The sequence below is a fragment of the Rattus norvegicus genome, chromosome 5 (genome assembly GCF_021556685.1).
Source record: "Rattus norvegicus strain SHRSP/BbbUtx chromosome 5, alternate assembly SHRSP_T2T, whole genome shotgun sequence".
Taxonomy (NCBI): domain Eukaryota; kingdom Metazoa; phylum Chordata; class Mammalia; order Rodentia; family Muridae; genus Rattus; species Rattus norvegicus.
The window spans coordinates 125,486,876-125,508,189 of NC_141538.1; the positions used below are offsets into that span (position 1 = coordinate 125,486,876).

Genomic DNA, 21,314 nt, shown 5'->3' on the forward strand with positions numbered 1-21,314 from the left:
TGGCTGTCCTTTGCTTTCTACAGGCTTCTATGCTGCTCCCTTAGTACTGTGGGTCTGTTTTCTCATCTAAGACTTCCTGCGTATCCCTAACTTTATACCCTATCATCCTTTGTTATTGTTATGCACGGTGAGCTGAAAGGGAAGGAATGGACCCAGATTTCACCCAGAAAGGGTGAATAAACTGTGATCCAATCTCCTCCTCTTCTCTTCTTCCCAAACCCCAAGCTTTTTGTTTTAAAGAGTTTCAGTCTTCAAATTTTGATCTTGTCTTCCCTTTGGTATTTTTGCTCAAAGCAGTCACAAAGTTCACATCTTGACTATGAAAGCGTGTGTGTGTGTGTGTGTGTGTGTGTGTGTGTGTGTGTGTGTGTGTGTGTTCTCCTAATACCAATTTTACAGTTTTTGCCCAAATCACTAATAGCTTGAATGATAGCAATTTTCAGACCCTATGTGAATTACAGGTGCGTGAAAGTGGTCCCTTACTTATTGGAGAAGAAATAAAATCAAGGTTAATCCATCTGACCTTTTTTTCTTCACAGAAAGCAGGGTGTTAAAATCCAGTTTTGGGTTTAGATGTTTTAGAAATATCTCTTGGCTTAAATATATAATATCTCTATGCTTACATACATGTAAAAATGGGCACGAATATGGTGATAATAGGGCAGCGATAATATTTTTCTTAAAAGTTTCAAAAACAGCTGTTTTAAAGGACTGTCTTGTATATTAACAAACATAGTTTGACAGAATAATCCTGTTTGTGAGGTTAGGAACAAAGCCAGATTTTTTTCCAACTTTGTTGACATGTGGGGTCAGAGGAATCTTACCTGGCAGGGGGCATGGGGAAGTATGAGGCATGTGGATTACTCTGTGGATCCCTGACTTATTCCTCTAAATTCCACTGCCCTGGTACATTGTCCTATTTCCCTGGGCCACAAAAATACCCTCTGGCTAAGAATCAGAGTTTTAAGGAAGGTGCTAGGGCGGAGGCAAATAAGACCCGAACACATGATCCATGGGCCTGAAATCTAGCCACTGTCACCTGCACACTATCTAGCCCTAAGCAATTCATTTAGTGTCTCTGGGCTTGACTTGTTCAGTATTTTATTGTCTGCCCCTTTAATGAAAACATGGTGCTCTGCACAATGGAATATTACTCAGCTGTTAAAAAATAAGCTTGCAGGGAGATAGATGAATGTGGAAATTGTAATATTAAGAGAGGTAACCTGATCCAGAAAGCGTGTGCTCCCTCCCATGCAGATCTTAGACATTAATATAGATACATACATATATATGTAGATATGTAAATGTATATGTAAATGTCTGTGAATGTGGGTAAAGTACAAATTCCTTTAAAGGGGATCAAAAGAGGGTAATACTAGGTATAAGAAAGGGTAATAACAAAGGATCCAAAGCTAACTTTTATCTAGCTTTCACGGTGGATGTGTGGACTCAACTTCCATGGATTGAGGAACAAGAAACACTCTTGTAATAGAATCCACCATGTGCTTTTCCTTTGGGGGAGCAATTGTAGGAGTCCAGTGTTCTTTTGCATTTTACTGACCACGATCACCATAAGAATTAAACATGACTAGCCACTGGGTACATTTGTCACATTGACACACTTAGAAAAAGTGATTTTTTTCACACTTATTCTGGTGGAGGGGGTGCTACAATTTGGATTTTTTCCCTCTTCTCTTCTGTTTAAAATTATATCAAATCATTCTGTTATAGTGTTATTTAACATGTGAATTGTATTGCTATTCATAAACTACAGTTTTTTAAAGAAGTTATAACCTCCTAATTTACCAGATGGGATCTTTCAATTAGTTCATGCAAAAATGTAAGCTGCTGTTTCGTGTCTAACCCTGCAAAGGGTCTGGGCTAGCGGTGGTCAACCAGACCCTGAACAGACAAAAGTTTCTGACCCCAGCTGTCCTGTGAGTCCAGATTAAAGTCACATCTTCTCTCTAGGCAGGTTCTCTCTGGGCAAGGGCACCAGTTCAGTGTGCCGTTACATTTAATCTTGTTCTTTGATGGGCTCATAATAAGAAATACGAAATGATCTGCTCGGCTTCACTTTCATTTCTTATGGACATAGGGTTTCTTCAGCTGCGAAAAGACTTACCTCAAAATCGATAACAACAGGGTTATACTTTAATGATCTCCCCCAAGACCGGTATGTAATAGCACTGCTGTTGTGTGCCAAGCCAGTGCTCCAGCGAGAACTTCCACCTTGTACCCGAGAAATGATGTCCTCCACTGCCAAGTCCTTCTTCCTTTTGTCTATCAAAAGAACAACAGTGTTAGCTTTCTTCCCCCAAAACCAAAGGGCAGGATGGTAAGTTCTACTGAAGAGAGATATAGTAGTGTTCATCTGTTCTCCTTAGAACTAGCTCAGTCTTCTACTGTGACTGATAACCAGCAGCTTGGAATGGACAGAAACTTCACATCCTGTGAGTAGAGCAGACATGGAGAGGCCAGCCCAACCAAACAGGGCCGATAAATGGCAGGGCCGATAAATGGCAGGGCCGATAAATGGCAGGGATGATAAATGGCAGGGATGATAAATGGCTGGGAAGGTCAATGGTTGTCCATCCACTCATTCATTCATGGCTCAGAATTTACCCAGTGCATGCTTGCTCTTGTATTCTCTCCCTCCACCTCTCTACCTCTCTCTCACACTCCCTCTCTCTTTTTCTCTCTTGCTCTTGCTCTATCCCTGCCAAATATTGCAGATGCTCTGACAGATGTCACCATAGTTCTCAGCATGGATACTGAGAAGAAAGCAGTTTGATGGGCTAGTTAGGAAGAAAAAAATTAGTTGTTGACAAAGTAAGCATTTGCCAGGTCAAGGAGAGAGGCTGAGAGGTCATCAGAAATGGGTAATGTGACAATACTCAAGACCTAAATAACCTAATCCATGTGTATAACTTAGGCCAATTCAATATGCACTTCACTTACTACATTATAAGCTGCTTTCCTAATCCTTTCTCTGTCCCTTAGCTGAAAAAATAAAATTTTGACAGGTGCATGAGTAATTGAATGAATGAATGAATGAATGAACACCCACACTAATGTGTTCAAGACATGTTGACTACCCATGTACATGCTCTCACTGGTAATTATTCCTTGATTTTGGACTTGGGAGTCATAATTTCTTCTCCCGAGAGACTTGCCTACTCCCTCTGCACCATTTTCTGATGAGATGACAAGAGATGCTATCCACACTTCCCATTTCACCCCATGTTTTGCTGGGGTATTTGTCTAGCCCTTGGAATCTAGGAAGCAACCTTAGACTGCTGAATGTTTTGAAGATGACTTCTGTGTAGGCAGGTGGAGCCAAAACAGACATTATACACAAGTCATGGCTTTGGGGACTTGAAATGGAATCAGCTGGAGGAAAAGGATCATTGTATGGATGTGTCCCAAGGAAAGTCTGGCTTCACTCTTGGGAAGACCCACTGAGAAGCACTTGCCCTGGTTGCCATCTCCAGTCATGACACAAGACTCTCCTGATAAATCTCCTTCACCAATTATTTTCTCTCCAAACTGCAGGCCAACGCCACCTCCGATGCATTTTTTGACATCTTCCACAGTAATGCCTGTAGCAGGAAGACAGAAACAAAGTACTGGGATTAGAAAGGACAGCTGCCATGGTTTACCAGCTCAGACTAGGAAAAGCTTACTTGGACTTTAGAAGCAGAGAGGGCTCCCTTGAAATCATCACTCTTCTCTCCTGTGAACGGCCATCCAAACACCTGTAGAAATGGGGGTGGGGTAGGGTGGGCACAAGCAGCTCTAGACTCTCCTTGTTTTTCCTTTGCCATTCTCCCCTGAGTCTCCTTGAAGCAATTGTTCTAATTTATCCATCTCCATTCAGCCCTGGGCTTCACCCTATTTTGCATAGGATATCCTTCAGTGTAAATGTCATCATCCCTCCCTTCACCCTTTCTGAAGTGTATCCAAGCTCCTGTTCAAATAGCATTTACTTTGTGACATGGTTTTGGAACAGAATACTCCCAGATTCTTTAGTTGTGGGTACTGGTCATCTTTGTCACTGTTCTTTTAAATCAGAAGTCGTCATTTTTTCCCAGAAGAAATGACTGATAAATGAAAGACATTCAATGAATGAATGCTGTGGTCCTGTGGGAAGGGAGTAGAAGTATCCTTACAACTTCCGATCTCAGCCATTGATACCTGGGAACTCTGCAAACAGTCATGATTGCACTGGCCTCAGTTTCTCATTGGTGGAAAAGAGGGGGTTGTTCTCCGGCATATATCTGTGGAAGCCCTCTGAGACGCTAGAAATCACAGTTGCTGTACACCTCTGGGGCTGAAAGTGAGTGCCCAAAGGAAGGGAAGGTCTGAGGAGCCCACTTAGCACCGTGTAAAGAACTTCTGCTATTTCCACGGAAGCACTTTCAATGTTTAATGCATAACTAATTGAGGAAGATCGAGCATATTTAATGGTTTTGATTTTTTAAAAAAAAGTCCTTCAACAGTGATAAACAAAGGTGCATGAAAAGAATTCACAGACAGAACCCAGAGGGAATCCTCCAGTGATTTGAGTGCTACCAAATCATTCCAGAGCACTGCCTGATGGTTCTGGGCTGAAGAGAACTGTGAAGCAACTGTGCTCCTGAATGATCTGTAGACCCAGTGCCAGAAAGTGCCTGTTTGCAGAAAAGAATTCTAGCTTGCTTTGAACCATAGATTTGTCTGCAGTGGCTTTGCTCTCTGAGGACCCAGGCAGTAAGGGGAGGTACAGGAACCCAGAATCACAGAATCTGAGAGCTGAAGAGTCTTCAGACACCCTGCACACACTTCTAATTGATAGTCAAGATGTGTATGGTTCATAAAGGTTAATTCCCTAAGGCCATGCAGCTGAACTCAGAGAAGCTGAGACTCACGTGAATGACAGTCTGGCTCAGAAGCCTGCAGCATCTTTGCCAGTCCCAGTTATTGTATCAGACTAAAGCGCCCTGTCCTCTGAGAGAAAAATTTAGTAGGCACCTGCTGTGTAGCATCCTGGCACATCATGTCCTGGTAATGTAGCTATCTTGAGTTAAAACTCTTGTGCGTCAGATGTGAATCTGATTAACTAGTCCTTATAAGGCTAGTATGTGTAGTGCATGTAGCAGCTGAAGCAAATCTATATCAGAGAGTTGCTTGTTGGAATGCAGCAGAACTGATGAGAAGGCTCTCAACAGAAGCTGTGGGGAATGCTACAAACAAGAGGTAGCCACACAGAGCCCACTGAGACATCAAGGGTGTTGAGCTCAATGGCATAGAGGAGCTCAAACCTGCATCCAAATGCAAGAGCTGAAACTAATATGGGAAGAAAGGACACAGATTCAGAGGGATGGGTGTAAAGGGGTAGAGAGATATGATGGAGAGGACAGAGTAAAGTCTGGAGCTGCTGTTGAGAACCAGCGTGGCCTAGGCAGGCGGCCTGATCTACAGAACCCTCTGCCAATGTTCTACATCCATCCCACCAGTTCATGTTCCACAGGAGGCCTTGACTTGGGGCAGATCAAACTAGGATTTCCTTGGAGCATTTGAATTCTGAGCTTGTGAGCTCATGTCACCTCACCATGCCCAACTGCAGCCCTAGCTGTCCTGAACGTCCCTGTGAAGACCAAGTGGTCCCTACACTTACAGATATACACCAGACTCTGCTTTGGAGTGCTGGGATCAAAGGCATGGCCACCATGCCTGGCCTAGGAAAAGGAACCTCAGTTGAGCTGATATGGCCATCAGATTGCCTACAGCCATGTCTGCAGGGTGTTTTCTTGAGAAGTGACTGGTGTGGGAGGGCTCAGCCCACCTTGAGTGGTGTCACCCCAGGGAAGGTGTTCCTGGGTTATGTAAGAATTCAACCCAGTAAGCAATGGTAAGAAAGCCAGGGAGTGCTATTTCTCCACAGGCTCTGCTTCAGTTCCTGCCTCCAGAGTCTCACCCTGAGTTCCTTCCCTATGGTCTGTGATGGAGAAGCATATGTCAGGTTGATTTTGATTATGGTCATTATCACAGCTATAGGAAACTAACTACTATATATGACAAAGCCTTTATCCCTGCCTTCCCAGGTTGGAATGTCAGACAGGCCATCATGCTCATGGCATTTACTTGAGTTGGGGGAGGAGAGATCTGAGTTTCAATTCTCTTGCTTCTGTAGCAAACATTTCCACTATCTGAGCCACATTCCAAACCACCACCTTCATAACAGGGAATGTTTATCTGAAATCGTAGAGAGCTCTCCTCAGTTAAGTAATGACACTACCAGACAACTCTCTGGGGTACATGCTGAGTGGGAGGGACCCTGGGGGATTTTAAAAGGCTTGGATGTGTGGCTACAGGACTAAGAACTTGCATCAGAGGAATAGAGAGTTCAGAAAGCTGGCTTTAGGCTGCCCAAGAAGATACATCACGATGATCAGAAGCCAAGCAGAGATGAGCTGCCTCAGAGGACAGAGAACTCCCCCGTGTGGGAAGGACCAATGAGGGGCTGGCTGCCTGCCTATCTGGGATGAGCAAGGAGGCCAGGAGAGTGGAAGTCCTGAGGTCTTCTCGTGCTGAGATTCTGAAATGTTATGATCACAACATAATGCTTAAAAAGAGCATTTGAGGCAACTTTGATAAGCACATAACACTGTCTCAGTGCACGCAGGCATCTTTGGAATAAAGAGGATCAACCACAGTTAGTGTGGGAAAACAGGTATACAGACATGAAGGAGGCCTCTGACAAGGTGTGGCAGGCCTGAGCAGCCTTCCTCAGGGGTCAAAAAGAGGATTCTGGATGCAAGCAGATGAAGAAGCACTCAGGAAAAAAACGTAGCCTGTAGAAAGCCGAATGATACTATGTGGAGGGCTCATGTTCCCAGTGACGCGACAGTACTCAAAAAGGCTGACAGACTCTAGAGTGAAAAAGAGGGACTTCCCCCCAGGGTTGCATCACACTCTAGCCTGGTGTCAAGAAGGGCTGCTTTGAGGAAGGTCTGCTTGGCAGTCCAGGATCTCAAAGAATCTGTCTCTGGCCGCCAAGCCTACCATCTGCTTTCCTGTTTGGCCTGGCAGCGGTGCAGGTGTGAGCTGTCCTCAGGCCTCAGCGTGGGTACAGATTCCACAGGGCTCTGAAGTAGAAGAAGGCAGCTTGACTTCTGAGGTGCGAGAACACAGAGAGGCTCTGTCGTTCCTCAGATTAAAGGTAGCAAGTGGAAAACAGGTGTGATGCATTATTTATCCCTTCCTGACAAACGAACACCACTTGGGCAGCTATGATCTGTCTGCTACGTCGCTCTGCTACACTGGTTGCCTGCACAGTCTCTCCAAAGGGAAAAGAGAGTCTTAGTGTCTGTTCTTGCCATTGCAGTGGGGAAGATGATTACTTAGTTTGTAGCTGGACTGGCGGAGACGCGTTGCCTAACTCGCCTGCCCTCATCACGATTTCATTTGTCTGTTTAAATTTATGATTGTGGCCAACTACTGGTGGATATGAGTACCGTGTGCCTTTGCCTGTTTTACTCCTTGTGGCAGATAACCCTCCTCCCTGTCACTGAGCCTCTTCTCTAGCTTTTCCACACTCCCTAGTGATCTCCACGGAACCTCTGCGCTTCCCTCCAGCACTGTATTTAGCACACCCTTGACATTTGTTTTATTTCTTAGTCCATTTTTTCTATGAGACTGGAAGTTACTGTTTGGTTAGGCAGGATCCAACACAGAGTGTGGCTTGTTCCACACCCTCAGGAGTGCTCAGGTACCAGCTAGCTCTACCACTTCTAGACAATACCACTGAAGCATTTGAGGAGCCATATGTATTCTTGGGAGTTGTGTGTATTTGGGAGGAGTTGTGTGTACCTCTTAAATGAAGATACAAACCAGAGCTTTGAAACATCATGGTTAAATCTTGGTATTTTATGAAGTGTTTTCATTTACTTTTTATCATCATCTCATTCTGACTATCTTCGGCACAGGGAGGATTTGACCATGTTATGAGCTTACTAGAGGAGGGCGAGTCTAGTGGCTGAGAGTGTGAAGTCTGAAGGTCTGAAGCCATTAGTTGGTAGTGTGACTCTAATTCACTTAATCTCTTTGTGCCACACTTCTCCTGTCTTGAAGATGGGAATAATAGTTTCTATTAGCGAGTCTCTGAAAAGAGTGCCCATGATGATGAAGTAGCCGATGTGCCTTGGCTACTTATTGTTGCCTCATTCACTCCAGGTTTCATGACTAACAACTCAAGAATCAGGCCTTTGAAAGCTAGACGTGCTTACCAAGTCTACATGTGTCTACGACATCATGCCAGAGGTGCTGGGCAGAGAAGCACTCATCACATGTGTTTAGGATCAATGGTGGTCCCCAAAGAACCTTGCAAAGGCTGCCCTCCAGTGATGTCCTCATTACACAAGGAAACTCAAGAGAGGGGCAGCCATGCAGTGTACTCACAAGGGCAATATCAGGGCTGTAGCCCAGCCTTCTGCCTAGCTGATGAGAGCTGATCTTTAGGTTCTCTGATTTTGCCTGAAGATACTAGTCATGAAAAGGAGCAATGTGTGGGAGGCCAGGCTCTGAAATGGAGACTCCATTGCCTGGATTTCCGTATCTGTCCAGATTTTGTCTGGACAATTGTTTGTCTACCTAGAAGGTGACTAGAGTATAGTCCAGTCATGGAGCTTTGGTGAGATGTTAATAGCTCACAGAAATGTTATTAAAGGTCAAATGCTACCACTTAGTGCTGGTTTGGGAACTGCTGCAGGTTACACTGAGTCTCTGGGTTCCTGAGTCTCAAGATGGAAGATCTTAGACGGGAGGAAGCAGGTGAATTTGGGGTGGATGACAGGTTCTCTGCACCAACACTTGAGTGGTATAATCTTCTAGGACATGGGTGAGTGAAGGCAGTACCAGCAACACCCAGATTACAGCTAAGTAAATATCCAGAGAGGATAAACCAAGGTACCCAAAGCCTATGCCCTCGTGTTATACTACCTGCAAAGCTAGGTGGGGAGAATTATGATACCGTATATCATATTTTCCCCTTTAAGTATGAAGCTATTTTCAGAGATATTAGAAGTGGAAATTCAAAAATCAGGACAAAGTCAGAAGGATGGCACTGAGTGACTCTCAATTCCATGTATATGCAAATGACTTAAGGGGAATGGGGATGGAGCCAAGACACCAGGAGTCTGTCAGTCAATCAATACCATCCATCACCGTGAAGCCTGGTTGTCATGGTAACTGGGGATAAAGCCTGGAGCTTGTTAGAATCCAGCTACTGTCTGTTCAGGGTGACTGGTTGGTTAGCGGACATAGTGAAAGACCTGCCGGGCCATTCCAGACTGCTTAGTCGTGAATATAGGACTCTTCACAATCAAGTTTCTGTCTGCCTCACCCTCCTCACTGTCCAAAGGAGCTGAGACCACTTCTTAGGAAAACACTCAACTCTGCAGAGTACAGGGAAGCTCCAAAGACTGTGTGTCGAGTAGAGGATTCTGACCTACCCTCTAGTGGGGTTTAGCCTCCATCCTTGGGCAGGACTCTGCAAAGTTACCAAATAACGGAGTCCATTTGGAAAGAGATACATGCTATAGAGTGATACATAGATCTAGGTCTACAGGCCACTGAAGCTCTTAAAGACGGACATCCAGCCCAGAAATTGAGAGACAAGATGATTACTCTGAAGTCCTATATATGCTAGGCAGAGACCTAAGATTGAGGATGTAGCATCAGGTAGGCAAAGAAGGAGTGAAAGGTAGTATAGAATCCTGAAGAGAATGTGAGAATGTTCATGGAGGAATGCGTGTCTCAGTATAGCACTGCAGCCTAGATGGAGATTGGATAGAGTATGGACAAGGCCAGGGCTCAGTTATATGGATGCTGGCCACCTTTCCAAGTATCAGGGACCCTCCATGTTAGTGTTCATCTTCTCTGACTTTTGAGGCCAACAATGACTTCATTCCTGGCCACTGTTGTCATACATCTTCCAGACACAGGAACAAGGCCTCCTCCACTGAATCTAGCATTGAAACGAGCCTGGGCACTGGCCTGCTAACATTCACCCTACCCTACTTGTTGCTTCAGCCACTCACATGGGACTCCCGGAAGGTCTAAATGTCTTCAGAAGCTGAAAAGGGAAAAAGTAGAAAAACACGGGTTGGTCTCCTCTTTGTGCTTTGCTTGTGTCTGTTTCTACTCCAGAATAGTGTTACAGGGTCCTCCAGGTAACTGCACATTGCTCTAGGGCAGGGATCTGTGTCCTTCACCTCTATGGACCAGACATCATGGGTACTCAGTGCAGATTTACAATCTATGTGACTGTCCTGGGACTCCAGATTTCTAACAAAATGTCTGGGGATGGCTTAGTTTTGAGTTTATTCCTCATAGTAGATCTCATTAAAAATATATATTTTGTACAAAATTCTAAATAAATTTATACTACTGACTCTGTTTCTTTGGAGAGCTCCAACTAATATACTTCCTGGGAGCCTCTCTTGTGGCTACTGGTGATTTTCCCCTATTAGTGTGGCTTGGTATATGGTCATAATCAATGAAGCTCAACATATTAAGGCAGAATTTTTAATAGGCTTTTGACTGTCCCTAAAAGTAAGAAATACATTTTATATTGGAATCCAGCCTCCACACATTCAGCTAAATAAAGTTTCAGTACTTAATTATATTTTGAGTGATAAACATATATTCTGCATCTTACCATATTTTAATGCATTGATCATAATTTAATGCTGGTCATGAGCTACTAAATTTCCTCGGCAATCCACTAATAGGTTATATTCTGAAGTTTGAAAAACCCGAGGATACAATATCCTTGAGACACTGTAGAATTACTAGTTAAGATTACAGTTTCCAAGAATGATACCTGATTCCAGTGATACATTGATTCAGCCTTTGAGATAGATGCAAAACACTGGGGAAATTATTTGACATTTCTGAACATCAGTGTTTTGTAAACTATATATTTTATTTTACTTTTCACAGATGCCTTCTCATTAAGGGAAATGAATTTTAAGTTATTAGCCCAATGTCAACCTCTCAGCAGATGCCCAGTAACTGTTGGTTGGTCTTACCACTATGTCTATGGTGGTGTATAACATCAGAATGGATGGAAGAATGTATGGCTGTATGGGAGAAGGGATACATATTTGGAAGATACACAAACTCTAATTCAGAAGACCTTGGATCAGCACTGAGTCACGTTACAGTGTTTACTTAAGCTCTTTGGGCCTCGGCTTTCTCTCTAAAAAAAATTAGAGGAAATAATAACACAATTCCTCATGAAACTATTACAGAGATTAATTTGAATACCAGATGTGATTGTATATTTGCTTTACAAATATTAGGTGTTACTACATGTAAATATATTTTATTAAAATCAAATACTTTGGTTGATTCTAGGTACAGGGAATGAAAATTTAAATCATTAGTCACTTTGGGTGGCAACTCATTTGGCTGCCCACAAAGTAAATCATCCATGACTATAATCAGGTGATTATAACAAAGAGAAACCCACTGCCTTCTACGGGCCCCCTGATGAGCGGGAACACTTATTAATCATGTCGGTATCTGGACAGTGCCTCCCATGTTAAGTGTGTTTAACAAATGTTTATTTAATAGAGAGCTAAAGGAATGAATGAATAAGGAAGACAGGAGGGCGGGAGGAAGAGCGAGAGAAGCAATAATTAATTCTACCCTTGTGGCTTGTTCTAAGTTGTGTGTTAGTTAGTGGCGGTCAGCTGGCCCAAGGACCCTGATGGAAGAGGATGATCAATGAAGGGTCAGATGAACTACATTCTTGCTGGAAGGGCCTTTCCAGGGTCACTGTTATCTGGCATCCATCAGGGGCAGGGATGATGGAGAACACACACTGATTCGGACAGAGTTGTTAACACTTTGAAAGATAGTGATGAGAATCCAAAGTGACCTTGACAAATGGGAAAAACAGACCCTCCCAAACTGGATGAAGCTCTGGAGACAGAAATGAATGACCTTGATTGAAAAACTGGGCAGGTGGGGGAGGAGACATGATGGCTGAGGCTTCAGGTCGACAGAAGAAACATCAGCCACTGTGGGCAGGATATAATGTTAATGATTTCCCTTCTGTTTGAGCAATGTTTCAGTACTGGCCGGCTGCAGAACCCTGTGATATAGGTCTTCTTATTATCCCCACTTTACATGTGGGAGAACAGTGAAGAATACACTCAGAAGCTGAAAGGCTGGGAAGTTGGAAAGCACATGGTAACATGGTCACAGTGCCACTGCCATGCTGACTGTATGTAGTTCATCACTTGAAGATGAACTCATGGTGAAATTCCATGCTTTGTGTTATAGTGTTGGGACAAGCTGGGGCGGGAGTGCTTTCATAAATGACGGTGGGTGGATTCATTCTCACTAAAACTGGGTTCTGTCTTTTCTGCATAGCCACTTGCTTTTTGGTTGCTCTGCCAAATGATGGTGCAATGTGAAGTCTTATCTATGCCAGGTATTTAAACTACCTGACCTTTAGAACCATGAGTTCAAATTGATCTCCAGTGTTAGTAACGGACCAAGACAAGCAACCATTTCATAGTACAGGAATAGGTAACACATCTCAATTTCTCTATGTCAGGCTCTGTGCTGGTGCTCACATAGATTATTCTGTTTCATTTTTAAAACAAATCTGTGGTGCTGGAGAGATAGCTCAATGGTTAAGAGCACTGCCTGCTCTTCCAGAGGACCCACATTCCACTCCCAATACCTACATGGTGGTTCACCCACTGTCTGTAACTTCAGTTCCAGGGAACCCAACACTCTCACACAGACATACATGCAAGGAAAACAGCAATGCACATAAAATAAAATAAATTATTAAAACAAATCTATGAAGCGCACCTGTCATTGTCTCATTTGGAAGAAAAGGAAACTGGGTACAGAAACACTAATGAATTTGTCTGTGGGACACAGGGCTGATAAGTGGTGAAGACGCACACAGCCTGGCAGTCTGATTCAGAGCTGACTGCATCAGAGGAGTTAGTGCTCTAGCAGTTAGCATAGCTGCCTTCCAGATCTGACTTCAGCAAAGTTTTCTGAGTGCTTCCTGGAATCTGAGCATTACACTAAGTGTTGTCTGCAAATAAGTTAGGTTGCCCATCTTAACCATGAGGGGAGGGATGACATATCCAGCTTGCAGATGAAATTGGATTTCAAATGATTACATAATCTACCCAGAATGGCACAATTAATGAGTAACTGGTCCCATGATTTTAACTGCTCAATTAAACATTCATATCAGTACCTTGCAGTAAAGGGGGGTACATCCACCTAATGTTTACCATGTTTATGTTTCATGTTACATGAAATCCTTCTTTAGTATCATCCCCATTTAGGCTTTGATACTGAGAAAGTCCAAGAAAATCTGGAAGTAGTTTGGTCAGAGTCACCTGGAATGGAGACTCCCCGCCTGAGTTTTTGACTTAAATGTTTAGATTCTTTGCTACCACCATAGTCCCATTTCTTAGTTTAGTACCTGACTGAGCCCACTTGAAATCACAATCCACAACAGTAACTACTGTTTGCACGGTGGTTTTCTTATCATAGTGTTTTAGTAACTGTCGTATTGGTTAATTCTCACACTGTCTACTCTCTCTCCCTTATTCTTGGGATAGATTCTGTCCATGTAGACCCAAACCTGACAAATCTTTTGCATTAATCTTCCCTGAGTGTCTGCACCACCACACAAAACTGCCTAATAATCTTTTAAAATTATGATCACATTAATATAGTATCTTGGCAAACTGAGTTCGGAGAAGTGGCTTTGCTGTTTCCAAGCAGCAGACTCTAGACAAGAGCCAATGGTGCCCTAGGATGAGAATTCTGTGTTACCACATGTTGTGCTGGTTGTGATGGGTCACAGGAGGCTTTTGCCTTCCTTTTCAGCAAAGCATCAATAGCAATCATTTTCTATAAGATCCTTGCAAAACCTTCTCAGTGTACCCCAAACCCACAGAACTGTCAGTTTGGGAAGCCATTGGTATGCTAGTTTAATTTACTACTATAAACAGAATTTTTCTTATAGACCTCCATCAGCTGTTTAATTGTTTTTTTTTAAAGTCAACTTCAAGCTGTATTTGAGGGACCAATGTCTCCAAAGCTGAAACAAATGTCACAAGTTCTGCCATCATTCTCTGTTTCTACACTCTGTGATGGTTATCTTACAAATGGTCCTTAACATAATTTGCAGTTTTGTCAGTGTCTTATTTTTGAGCTTTATCAATTGAACTTATGCTCCATTAAGTGCCCCTTTTGCTAGACATTCAGGGTAGAGTACATTCATACCTCAAATGGATGATGTCCATATGGAAAATATACCAGTTTGTACTGGGGAAGTTCAGGTAGATAGATAGATAGATAGATAGATAGATAGATAGATAGATAGATAGATAGATAGATAGATATAGATGACAGTCAGACAAATAGATGATACACATACATACATACATACATACACACATACATACATACATGAATACATACATACAGGTAGTAGGTGGATGGGTTGACAGATAGATGATGGGTTCGGCACCAGTCATTAAATCCCTGCTATGGTCTATGCACTGTGCTGAGAAATAAATCTTCAGAAAAACAGGAGTACCTACCTATTCTCACATTTCAGAAAGAGGGAGACCATAAACAAATAAGTATACCCATATGGTAGTGTGTTTTGGTAACTAAACACAAACTAGAGTCACCTGGGAAGAGGGAACCTCAAATGAGGACTTGCCTACATAATGTTAGCATGTCTGTGAGACATTTTCTGAATTGCTAATTGCCCATTGTGGGCAGTGTCATTCCTGAGTAGGTGAGTCTGGGCTGCATAAGGATAGTTGAGAAAGTCAAGAAGAGCAAGCCCATAAGCAGTGTTCCTTGTTGTGTATGAGTCAGTTCCTACCTTGACTTTCATCAGTGATGGACTGTGATGTGAAACTGTTAGTCAGGTAAGTTCTTTCTTGCCATACTATTTTTGGTCATGCTATTTATTACAGCAACACAAAAGCTGGCTAGCACAAGTCAACTAAGGAGTGAATAGTGATTTCCTAAATTTAAGACAGGGCCACATAACAAAGAGGGCCTTGCCTTCCTGATCAAGATAGGCCTCTCAGAAGTGTTGGCTTTGACATTGAGGCCTGAATAGTAGAAACATTACCACAAAAACCTCAGATGGAGGGCCAGCTGAGACAAAGGGGACAACCAATAAGAAGACCCTGAGTTAAAATGAGCCCACTACATAGAATTCCATAGAACAGTGATGATAACCAGAAGGCAAGAGAACAAATAAAAGTGGGGTAAGGGAAGCCCAGGAGGGAGATCAGCGGTATCAGGAGGTGGCAACAGAGTGGGAAGGTCATATGTCCACATGAACTTTGGAAGAAAGCCAAGAGGTCTCACTAAGAAGGAAATGGATTTAGGATTTATAGTAATAAAGATTACCTGGCATATAATACAGATGCAGTAAATATATGAACACACAAAATCTGTGAGGAAAAGGCAGAGGCAAGCCGGGTAGGAGGCACCTACACAAGGGCCACAAAAGTGAGCTGATCTCTGCCCAGGAAGGAAGTCTCAGAGGGATCAGACTTACACAATATGAGAACATGAATGCAGAGGAAGCAAAAAACCATCCCAACAGGGTCACTGAAGTATGTGACCTATGTCAGGGGAACTGTCTGCAGCATGACCATATTCCAGACAAGGCAGAATGGAAAGCAAGCTCCTCACTCCCTATCAAAACCCAGTCAATGACAAATGGTGTGAGTGTCAAAGAAGGAAAGAAAAACATATCCAGAGTCATAAATTCAGGCCACAGCCATAATGATCCCTGCAGTGGGTAGAAAGCTGTCACTGGAAGCCCTTAAGGAAAGTTTAGGATCACAATGGAATTTCATGTTGCCTCCCCCAAATGCAGTCTTCTCTCGATTTTTTTTTGAAGCATGGTGCCATGCTGTCTTTAGGGGAAAAGCATTTGATCTAAAGGACATATTAGAAGAAAACAGCCTTGTGCATCCTCTGGGACAAACCCAGAAAGGATCTGAGGCAAGACCAAGGACAAAGGAGTCCCCATTGCGGAGCAGAATGTTTACTGAAATCTTCCCAAACCAAGGTCAGCCATGAGTGCGCACCACCTAGGATGTCTAATAGAAACTGCACTTACTAGAATATAAATTAAAGTCGTAGAGATCAAGAAGGTGAAAAGGGCAGGGACAAAGAAGTGAAGAGAAAGAAAAATATATACTTAGAGAAAAAGGGAATGTGGGGGTGGGGGCAGGGTGGAAGGGAAGGCAGAGGAAAACAGCCAGACATCAGATAGGGAAAGGGCGTTTATGCTGTTGTTAGTCAAAAGGAAAGAAGGTAGAGATGGTTTTGTTCTTTGTAGGTTAATATGTAAATGACATTCTGATTTATTAGCGGTCTCCAGCAGATGAGGTGATGATTAGCACATTTCCATATTTATAGAAAAGCAACACTAACTTTTTGGATTTATAGAAAATCAGCCCTTCACAAATAGCAAATTGTGCTATTATCGACATATGGTTTTCTATAAACAGAGCTGAGGTAATTATCCCGGGACAATTTGTCGGTGGGCTCCTTTTGAATATTAACCACTTTGGAAGCCCATTTCTGCCCAACATTATTTTAAAGAGGAGGGGGCACCAGATACCCCAGGCAACTCATTAGTAATCCAACACTAAAGATAGGAGCCCAAACCACAAGAGAAACACTGAAGGTCCAATGCCCCGAGGTCAGATCCCTATAGCCTTGGGCAAAGTAATTCACCTCCCAGAAGAGCCTCGATACTCTTGTGGCTAACATTTGTACAACACCATCCTCTATGTGTTGTTACAAAATTAAGTGAGAAGATATGCAGTTATGTAGGGGAATTTAATACATGCTCAATGATGTTGATTCTTTATCCTTCCTCTTGCTTTTTTGAATTACTTAAAAAAAAAGGACTCACATAGATGTTGAGGCTATTTTTACATCAGTCTTAAGTGGCTTATTTTGTATGACAGTGCATATATATACATCTTTATTTAACTGGAAAAGGTTTCTCAAATCAATGACTTTTCTTTGGTTCCTAACATCTACTATTTTATTTTATTTTCTCTCTTTAGTTATTGATGTTATTCAAAAATATCCTTGTAATCCATGCACTGATTTTGAGACATGTTACTGTATTGCAACCCACATTTGCAAACTAAGGGACAGTGGGGACCGTTATATCCTGGGCACAAGTATAAGAAACATTCAGAAGCACACCTTGCATTATTACCCAAAAGACTACATGCATAGATGAACAAATTCGAAAAGATCTAGGCTAGCCAAGAGTCTGGGTTAATATACTTCCTGGGTTGGCTTTGTCTTGGGTTTGTGTGAGCATTAAAGAGACAGAAAAGCATGAGGCACAAAGTACTTGATTTCACTGATGCTGCTATCTAAAGGGGGAAGAAATTCTAATAGATAAAAAAAAACTATTTCAATACTAAAGTGTATGTCCTTTATTGAGCAGGTTGAAGAAGAGGAGTAGTCAGTCTGACATCTTAAAACTGGGCATTTGAACTTGATTTTGCAATAGGGATGGTTTGTAAGCAACCCGTGACCACTTATGGGTTAGGTTGGTGGTTCTTTGTAGTGAGAACTAGAATCACATGGGGGTGGTCATGTGAAAACACAGATTACTGAGTGTACACCCCAGTAAAGTTTCCTTTGTTAGGATTTGGGGAAAAGGCTTGAGAATCTATGTTTCTAATGAGTTATTTAGGTAGGGTGATTATAGACTCTGAGTATACTCCAATAGAGTTTCCTTCAGTGTTGGAAAGCTTGAGAAGCCATCTTTCTGATGAGTTATTAGGTGGTGTGGTGCAGTTGGCTTTGAGCTCACACTGAGAACCACTGTCATATGGGTTAAATGAGAGTCATGAAAGCTGTTGATGGCATGCAAAGGGTTTCAGACATTATTCTTCATCTTTCGGGATGTTAAATAAGGAAGAACTAAATCATTTGATCTGTGAAGTATTTATCTGTTGGTGGCACCTGCTAAGAGCATTTGGAAGAGCCAATCTAGAAGTTGGAGTCATCAGTGAAAAGGGAACATTCAGCCTATCACAGAAGAGTGGAGACTGAGGGAGAGGGTTGAAGAGAGAGTCTTGAGAGGGACAAAGTGGGATGAATTTAGGTTTTCACTGACTAACTGCAAAGAAGCTTCTTTACCAAAAACTCTATAGTCAAAACAAGTTTTCACATTTTAAATAACAAAACTCCCCAAAATCTTTATGTACGAAGTATAGGGTGAGGGTAGAGGAAGAACACAGTTTAGGGAACCAAGCCAGTCTGAGTTCAAGCCTCAGTGGAACTACTTAGTAAGTCATTCTAATGACCCTTGCCTCCCTGGCAATGATAACACACCACCTCAGAGTCAGAATCAGTAGACACTGTAAAAGCATGCAGTGGTGCTTCATTTTAACTGTCAACATGACACAGTCTAGAATTACTAGTGAAGTCCAAATAAGAGCTTATCTAGATCAAGTTAGCCTGCGGGTATGTCTATGAAGAATTTTCTTGATCATTTTAATTGAAAATGGAACACCTGCCCACTGTGGGTAAACTATTCCCTTGGCAGGATCTGGAGTTCTTTCTGGGTATATATAAGCATAAGGATCGATAGCATTCATTTCTCTCAACCTTTTGACTATAGATATAATTTGACCCGTTGTCTCAAGGTTCAGCCACTGTCTCCACAGTAGACTAGAACCTGAAACTGTGAGATAAATCTTCTGTCACCTAAGTTGCTTTCGGTGGGGAATTGTATTCCAGCAACAACAAATGAAACTAAGACACATGTCCTTCTGTGTGCTGCCCACTGCGTATGTAGCTTTGGATTTACTTACCATGAATTCTCATTTTCTCTTTGTCAAGCACCAGAACATATTCGTAAATGCCACCCATGGTTCCAGAGGTGATGTAGTGGGTGCCATAGTCATTGATGAACTTGGAGTACATGCCGTAGTTAAACTGCTCTGGGAGCTCCATCAGTGACTCCATCATCCCTTCATCCAGCACAATATTGTGCCTCCTCATCTTAAAATGTGCCGTCTGTACCTTCGTGGACACTCTCATGAAGCTATATTTCTTCCAACAGCATCCAAATGAGGCAAAAAAAAAAAAAGGAATGCCAAAGGTTAGCAGGTAGTAGTTGAAGGAAACACAAGCTCATCAAGACGTATAATAATATAGTGTTAGATTTGACAAGCACATCTGAGATACCAATGTATGAAAGACTTCTACCATACGTCCCCCTCTGTTCTCTGCCCCACCCAGGTCTTGTTCATAGTAATTGCACGTCGGTTAGGTACTGAGTGGCAAATGTCTGGTAGAGAAATGAGCATGCGAACCTTCTTATCCATTTTAGTGGGGGATGGATGTTTCGTTTAGAAACTTTGTAAGTCAAGTTAAAGGGGCCTGGCTGGTTTTCTTTAGCCATTCTGTGTGTGTTCCTATATGGTCTAGGTAAGCATACAAAGACTGGGGGAGGAGCAGAATGATAGACATTCTAGTCTCACAGTGCAGCTCTCTTCCATTTGGGATGATGAGTCTGTGTGCAAAGGCATAATAAAAAACAAACACGATCACCACTGATCAGACATTTCCAATTACACAAGCAAATTAAGGTTCAATTACTACTGTACTTTTTAATGCAATTAAGGTAATACGTGTTCAGTGTAGATTATGGGATACTGCGAGACACGGACTTTATGTTTTAATACCTTCTCATTATACTTGCTTAACTCCTTCATGAAGGAAGATTCATCGGACCAGGATACGGACGCGTCTAGTGTGATAGGACTTTTTGCTGGGCTTATGCCAAATGTTACACTATTTGACTGGGATTTGTCCCTCTGTATCTTAGAAAAAAGGTCATTTGCATCATCATAAAACTCTGAAGAGATTAAAGTATCCGCCAGGGCCTGAAAAGAGAAAACTAGATGTTAGCTTTGTGTATGATTCTTAACTCATATGTGGCATCAGGATTTCTTGCTTTGTAAGATACTTGACGATTCCTTTCAAAGGCTAATCCACGCATCAGATAAAAAATAGATAAAATCCAGCAATGTTACTTTGGGTTAAGTGGAACTTCTGAAATATTTATTCACATTCTACATACATACCTGCTTGTTCCTGCATGTAGACAGTTATGTTAAAACATTAATTATGTTCAAAGCATAGATTTTCCTAGGAGTGAAGGGTTGCTCACCTTTTGTGGGGGGGGGGAGGGGGAAGTGCTTGCTTGTACTACAAAGAAATGCTGAAATCTAGAGGACTAGGCATTGACCTGGGTGGAAAGGGGTCAAAAAGGCCAGGTGGAAAACCCCAGCAAGTAGGGTTTGGTGCTGCCCACAATTGTCCTGTTATTTCTTTCCCGGAATTCAACAAGGTTGTACTTCCCAGCTGACTTAAGCCAGGCCAGTATCTTATTTGAGCAACAGAAATATAACTTCAGAACTTGTGACCCTGACAGCATTGCTGCAGTGGAGCCCCCATCAGAGTGGGTCCCTGAGGGTCTGTGATGCTCAGACAGATGGACAGACATATTAGCCATAAAGACTTCAGAGCCCTGACTACAGCTAAACAATTCCATCTTGCCTAGCACACGGACCCCAGATCTGTCTTGAAAGTAGGAAAATGGCATTATCAATATCTTTCAGCTTAGCTCTTCAGAATCCTGATACACAACAGAGGTGAACCACAGAACTAGAGAAGCAAATGTCAGTACCCCGTGTCAGTGTCTCCTGTCAAGACTTTTCTCTTAAGCATCTTGGAATGGGGAGGATATGTCTAGATAATTGCTTATTCCATTTGCCCCCGTAGATGTGTGCAGATCCATGTATACAACTCCATACATGCAATGTATGTTTCCACTCTCCTGAGTGACAGATAACTTGGTCTTAGTTTGGGCAGATCTGGTGAGAATCTTGTCTCTGCCAACTGGTGATGGACAGCTTTAGGACTGAGACTATATTCCTTTGTTTTCTTCCTAATATCTGAAGGGGACACTGATGTGTGACTCTCCCATTACTGCTGTGATGATTAAGTGGTAGAACATTCATAGAAGATCTGGCCACACAGAGCAATCTTTTGGTGAGAGTGCAGTATAAACACTTCCCCACAGGTTGAAGGTAAGAAAACGTGTGGCCTTGAACTGGCTCTGAAACTTACCTTGAGCCACTCGATGTTTGGAGTGACTGGGAAACCACAGAGGTTTAGAAATAGAGAGCGGG

General features: G+C 42.5%; 1 protein-coding gene across 1 annotated transcript in view; it reads right to left on the reverse strand.

Moving 5' to 3' along the window:
* C8a (complement C8 alpha chain) overlaps positions 1 to 21,314 on the reverse strand; it is a 54,547-nt gene that overhangs the window by 8,773 nt on the left and 24,460 nt on the right. Inside the window, 4 exon segments of the mRNA NM_001106670.1 lie at positions 2,126 to 2,283; positions 3,477 to 3,602; positions 18,927 to 19,167; positions 19,803 to 20,003. Of these exon segments, the coding sequence (NP_001100140.1) occupies positions 2,126 to 2,283; positions 3,477 to 3,602; positions 18,927 to 19,167; positions 19,803 to 20,003 (726 nt within the window).